The 7,066-nt window shown below is 38.1% G+C and overlaps 1 protein-coding gene across 1 annotated transcript; it reads left to right on the top strand.

Moving 5' to 3' along the window:
- Nucleotides 1-382: 382 nt before the first annotated feature.
- bet1 (Bet1 golgi vesicular membrane trafficking protein) lies at nucleotides 383-6,916 on the top strand. Its single transcript, XM_006636017.3, has 4 exons — nucleotides 383-562; nucleotides 2,532-2,641; nucleotides 4,871-4,927; nucleotides 6,145-6,916. The coding sequence occupies exons 1-4, from the start codon at nucleotides 544-546 to the stop codon at nucleotides 6,298-6,300; spliced, it is 342 nt and encodes a 113-aa protein (XP_006636080.1). The 5' UTR covers nucleotides 383-543; the 3' UTR covers nucleotides 6,301-6,916.
- Nucleotides 6,917-7,066: the final 150 nt, after the last annotated feature.

Consider the following 7,066-nt stretch of genomic DNA (forward strand, 5'->3'; position numbering starts at 1 on the left):
TTAGCTTTTCGGATACTTTTTATTCCTTAGATGTATCATTTGATGTACAATATTAAAAAGGCAGTTGAAGCATGAGCCTCTTCCGCTTGCATTGCGTTTGCTTCAGCACTTTCAGGTTGCAGTGAGACTTTGCTATGCATTCTGGGCGATGTAGTCTTTTTTTTTGCTACTCAACTTGTCTAAGTAATTTAAAGAACTCAGTAATAGCCAAATAAATAATCATGCCTCCTGTTGAATTTGAATCATATGCCTGAATGTACCGGACATGATGTTGTGAGAGTGGTCACAGACAAGCGCAGGGAGAGCCGGTGTGAATTATTCTTTAGTCAACCGCATGCACTCCATTACCCACAAACCAAGATGTTCTGCCGTGTTCCGGGTTGTTGTTGTCGTGAAGTTTCATTTTTTTTTTCGATAGCTGCTGTTCATACACGTTGGCAAAGCAGAAATCGGTTTCGGGAATTGTAACTTCGGTAAATTATTGTTACCGAGAAAATAAGTGTTGGCAACAAACGTTGTCTGAAAGGAGTCTAAGGGATCAAAATGAGGCGAGCGGGTTTGGGTAAGAGGAGCTGTATCCACTCTTGTTTCTGAAAATGGTTTACTGAATTGTACCATGAACTCGAAATAAAATTTAAGGGGACTCGTTGGTTATTAAAATTTATAAACGATATATTGATTATTTCTAAAGTAAATAGAGGATTTTATTATACAGGGTGAAAAGGTTTGTCCATTACTAAATGTATTAATTAATTTAAGACGCAGTCTGAACAATAATTCCTGAAATCCCCGTAGTTTGAACTCTTCATACCCTGCGCCCTAAACGAGTGAAATGTCTCGAAATCCGAGCTGTTATTTCCCATGAATGGGAGACGGTTCAATCAATTTTACAAGTATATCACAGTCTTAGGATGTTTTTTTTTATCATTTCTCACTAGGGAAACAGCTCATTAAATACAGTCGAGATTGAAAGTTGATTTAAAACGTATTCGTTGATTTAAAACAAGAATCTCGATGTACATCAGTTTTTTTTCTGTAGAACCTGGTTTTATACTCTATATGACTAGACTGTTTAGACAAATTGTTTTCAAGTTCTAATACCTGTCATTTTGCTTGATAATTCATTCATCAATTACATGGGTACTATGGTTAGTTGCAATATTTTAAAGTGAAGTTAGACAAGTGAAGTTAGTGCAAAAGTTGGACCTTCTTAGTTTAACACTTCATCGAGCAAACGTCATTGTTGATAAGATCGGATATACATTGTATATACAAGAACAGTTAAATGTTATTGAATCAGGGCTGGGGTGATCCCAAGAATGTTATTTTTTTATAACATTTATTTTTTTTTAGAAATTTAGAATCACCAGTTTTATGTGTTAGTCCCACCCAGTTTAGAACAGCAAAGTTATGGTTTTTCACAAGTTGTTTCATAACTCCTCCTTCCAGTCAGTCATTTCTTGACACATCACAGACAACCCCACTCTGTGCCACAGGTTCAGTGCTGGTTGGTGGAGAGGCCCATCCTTCACCCTCAGCACTGCAAGCTTGCAAACACTCCAGAAGACTACAGGGGGCGCTGTGTCACTGACTACACCCACTCTACCCTCGCCCATTTCCAGTGCCGCTGACTGGGGAAATTTGTGTCACAGTCAGCTGCTGACATGGCCCATGCTTGAACCCATGATCACAGAGCTCTACCTGCAAGGAACTTGACCATTTCAGCCTTTTGGATTAAAGGATTTGCAAGCCTGTTTCATTTAATATCACTTTATTGGCCATATACAATTTCTTGCATTAGGAATGATCTTTTCGCATGCCACAGCTTGCTCTCCATGAGACACACAGACAGGGAGAGAGAAGCTGGGGGTCAGAGCGCAGGGTCTGCCATTGTATGGCACCCCTGGAGCAGTTGGGGTTAAGGGTCTTGCTCAGGGGCCCAACAGAGTAGGATTCCTCTGCCGGCTGCGGGATTTGAACTGGCAACCTTCCAACCGCAGGCACAGATCCTGAGCCACAGAGACACTGCTCCGCCCACTCATTTAAAGAGTAGTCTGGGGCTCATCATCCCTGGTCAAAGATAAGGAAGGATTGGTGATGGTGACCTGTCAGATTTTACTGGGCACACCCTTAGTTGGCTTTCTAAGCCACATGGTTTAATCATTTTCTTTTTTAACCTGTTTGCAAGTCTGTGAAGATCAATTTATTTTGCCAAAAAAAGAGTGTAGTTTTTAAGTATTGTATTAATCATATACTGCAGACATGTTTTCCTTGTCGCCGTCCTTTCATTTATGTAAAATAATGGGAATTTCCCTTTATGGCCACAGTAATTGTAATTAAACAGTTAGTGAAAGCAAGTACTTCGAAATGGAGATGTAGGGAACAATACAGCCGACATGATTGTATAAACCTGTACTGTATATCTAATGTTGTGGAAAATTCAAAGTTTAATTGTATTGCTCACAACATTGTAATGAACCAGTCATGATATTTTTATTTTATCTTTGGATGTTATCACCTTCTTTTAACAGGTGATGGAGCACCCACAGGAAATTATGTAGCAAGTGGATACAGTGTTCATGAAGAAGAAAATGAAAATTTATCCGAAGGTTTAAGAGCTAAAGTCAGTGCTTTAAAACATGTAAGTACAGTTCACTGACCTTCCAGTTTTGGAAAGTGGAGGTGTCCTTGTTTATTTTGGGGGGCTGCAATGATGGATCAATTCTGACCTTCAAAGGTTCAGAACACATTGCTGAATAAAGCTTTTGATAGTTGTATTTCATATGATTTACTAATGATGTCAAATTGTGTAAGTTTATCTTTTGGAAAATCCTTGTTTTATATGTAATCCATACAAATGTAACATCCCTGTGCATTTTAAAGAGAACAGTTCATTGCTATAAAAAAGGGTTCTGTTTCTGTACATATATTTGAAAAATATACTTGTTTTGTATACAACTATATATATTTTTTCACCTAAAAGCACAGAAATTGTGTAATTCATTTGTCGTAAGTATGTGTCCATTAGGTTTTTATGTACTGACAACTACTACTGATAAAACAGGGCTGCTTTGTTGTAATGCAGTTGTTGGAGTCTGTTTTGTATTCGACATTATATAGTTTTTTGGCATCCTTACTTTTGAAGTGATTTACAGTGGCCATAAGCTAAACAAGCCCCTTTTCTATAACAGAAGCCACTATTTCACTATTTAAAGTTTATACCACTCTTTCATACAAACAATTGTATTCGAAGGCCACAAACAATTATTATTATCATCATCTTCAGGAGCCCAATTCTGAGTCAGTTTTACCAAGAAAATGTCTCCGTTTTTCTTTGTCTGTTAGCTATCCTAGCAAAATAGGTGCTGCACTGTGTAATTTTTGAAACAGCACCCTTGATTCAGCAGGCTGAGTGAATAAGGGTTTCAGAGATTTGTGTGGCGTGTTAGAGTCAAAAAACATTATGTCGGAAATGGGAGCCATAGCCTTTCTGCATTGTGACCAATTTAGTGTTATAACAGGGACCATTCTGTAATAACTCTTTGATTCTCAATATTTTCCCAAATCTAAAGACTTTGTGACGCACTGCCTCCATCATCACACAGATAGATGTCACTGGCCTGAGTATACTGTATTATCATCAGCGGTGGGACCAAACCTTATTTCAGTGTGTAATCAGGGTTGTGCCTCGAAGTGCACAGACGCCCTCACCTGCAAGGCACCGATGACAGTGGAGCCCGGAGCGCTTCCTCTGCGTCTCTCGGAAGTTTTCTGCCTTTGTTGACGTCAAAGTTGAAAAACAGAACTCTCGCCGCATGAAACTCCCAAGGCCAGAGCCCCCGTCTCGCTTGTTGCTTGTCAGAAGTACATGTCCATCCGTCGTTTTCCTAACCGCTTAATCAAGTTCAGGGTTGCTGGGGAGCCGGGATCTAACCTGGAAAGCAAAGGGCACAAGGCAGGGTACACCCTGGATGGGACGCTAGTCCATCCAGGCAAAACTAAAATGTATATGTATTCTTTTTTTTTTTACATGCGACTTTTCCAAAATTCCACAGCACGCCCGTTGCGGTCTGAAGGCACCCTGGTTGAAAAACAGTGTAGTAACTTCTGCCACTCAACTTGATCAAGAGACTCCTAGAGATTGGCTGAGCCTTCATGTTATAGTATACCAATTTTAGCTTACAGCTTCCATTCAGTATTTTGGGGGAATTCTGCGTATTTAGACATTGGGGTAAAAAAAAAAAACATTTTCAGTGATAGTTAATTTTGTATTTCACACTTATGCTACCAGAACAGATCTCTTAAAAAGTCTTGGCATACAACACTAGAAAAGTAATTTATAATGTACTCCTACATTTTATGGGCATGTTGTGCTCCAAGGATTGCTGACACTGACAAATGAGGAGCTTCATATAACGATTAGGAGCAATGTTTTATGCAGTAGATTTTTGTAGGCAAATCAAAAGTGGGAGTATTTCATGTGGGTGACATCTGAACTATTAAGAAGAGAAATACACATTCTTGTTACCTTTGCAGTACATTAAACCTTGGATTTTTGGTTGTTGGTTTTTGGGATTATTGAACAGATAACTACAGCAATAATATGTATCTGTCCAGCAACAAGGCCATAGAAAACTCATCTAGATGACAACCCTAATGTTACAGGAATGCCATCAGACAGGCCTCCAAAGGCTTGCTTACCTTCACCGGCAAACCTGTGTTTTATTCTTATTGTATTATGTAATAATTGTATTATTATATTGAAATATTTGTTTTTTCTCCCTTGTGCTACGTGTTGGTGCTTTACAAAAAGATGTCCTGCTGTTCAGTATGCATGTCTGACTTTCTGATTGAGTCTTTTCTTTTACAGCTGTCTATTGATATTGGAACAGAAGTGAAATACCAAAACAAGATGTTGTCAGATATGGTAAGTGTTATGAATTTATGTGTCAGAAAAGCTTTCAGACTTTTGTGAAGAGGTATGAACGCTGTTTTATGACTGTAGATACACATATCATATTTTAAAGCATTCACTGATGCTTTTAGGCCAATATATACCTGTGGTCAATACAACTTGACTATAAAACATAAATGACAGTTTTGACTTTGTCCCAACATGTTTGGGGGGCACTGTATGTACAGTATGTGACAATGATGGTTGTAGTAGCGGGGTGACATTAACTATATATGTAATACATGGTGAATACAGAATGGAATTTAGTATTTAATTGTTAAAGAAACCATTCTTTGATCCCAATTGTGGTCTAGGTCAAAGCCTGAAGGAGATAATGATAACACTAAATTAACTTTGACAGTCTACAGCTGTTTGTGTTCATCACTGGGCTTTCCCATGCAGTTTATTTCTTATTCCTGCGCATTGCATTTTAAAAACTCACATGGGACCATCATTAATTTAATGAAAACATAAATCACAATTTAAAATGTGCACAGAAGAGACAGAAGTGGCTTAACTATTAAACCACTGGCTGCATTATATATATATATGTTTGGGGAAGTAAGCAGTCTAAAACAATATTAATTTGCATGCCCAGTATATGTGTAGTAGCTTAAATTAAATACCAGATCTGGCCTAAACACTGTCAGTAGAATTAATTAAATAGTGATATATGCAACACCTCAAAGTAAAGATCAAAAGGATTTTATGTAATTACTCAAATACCTGACTTGCGTTTATCTTCTGCACTGAATTTCTTGTTCCAGCCTTATATATGTTATTAAGAAGAACATTTTTTTTCTAAAATTGTTAATCCATTATTTCATCAGGTGATACTCTTTGAACTGATTAAATAGATGGTGCAACAATTTGAAGAAATGCTACTGATATTTTAGGATACAGCTGTCTGTTACGCTTGATGGCTGCTGTCAGGTATGAAAAATATACAAACGTGAAAAAAATACACTGATCCCTAAATCATCGGGAGTATTTTTGTTGTTGTTGATTACAGAATTATGTGCATCTCGTATGATTCTGTGATGGTGAATGAATTGCTGTCTTCTTGGTCACATCATTCCTTGTGAAACGGATTAACAGTTGACTTGCAGGTCGTCAGTGCCTTCCTAACGAAATACCCCAGCAGTGAGCTTGTTACATCGCCCCTCTCCTTTGTTTCGACTCCTGTCCAGGACTCAGACTTCGAGTCCACGGGTGGTCTGCTAGGAGCAACCATGGGCAGACTGAAGCTGCTGTCGCGGGGGAGCCAGACCAGGCTGTTCTGCTACCTGCTGCTGTTCGCCCTCTTCGTCTTCTTCGTCCTGTACTGGGTCATCAGGCTGCGGTGACGAAGCAGCTCGTGCCACTGCTCCGGACGACAGTCTTGCAGAGGATGGGAGAGAAACTTCGTGATGGAAATGAGCCCTCTGCTCGATACCTTTCCCCCCTCATTTCAGCCAAGATCTTTTAGATCTTGACAAGGAAGCCGGAAGCCCTGAATGGTTTGGACGAATGACTAAGTACAGCATTAAGTGATTATTACAGATGTGGATCAAGGATATTTTACTGTATGTTAGTGATTATTTTCTGGACTGTGGTATCAAAACAGTGTTTTCATGTATGAAACTAAAACATGTAACATTTGTACACAATGTAATAGTTGACTTCTGTCAGTATGTGAGTTTTTTTTTTATGAGGTCAAGGTCTTATCAAGCCTTGTGTAACATACCCATTTATATAAAACCTGTAAACACATTCTCAACACCGAGGAGCCTAATAAAAGAGCCTAAATAAGATTTAAAATAATATTACTGTGCCTAAAGACACAGATGATCTATTTCACCAACTTCTAAAATATTTCTGTTATTCTGTATTCAATAATAAATGATCTAGGAAATGTAAATAATAAGTATAGTTTCTATTTATATGTATGGCATTCTAGAAATAAAAAAATGAATTCCTGTTGTTTTGCAGTGCATAAAATAATTTGTGGGGAGGTACATAAAGTATTATTTTGCAAATAGGAATGTTGATTTGCAATAGGCGTTTCAAAGGGATATGTTGACTTTCTATTTCCCAGGTAATTAAATTATCTGAATAGTTTGAAAATTGTAA

The sequence above is a fragment of the Lepisosteus oculatus genome, chromosome 10 (genome assembly GCF_040954835.1).
Source record: "Lepisosteus oculatus isolate fLepOcu1 chromosome 10, fLepOcu1.hap2, whole genome shotgun sequence".
Classification (NCBI taxonomy): domain Eukaryota; kingdom Metazoa; phylum Chordata; class Actinopteri; order Semionotiformes; family Lepisosteidae; genus Lepisosteus; species Lepisosteus oculatus.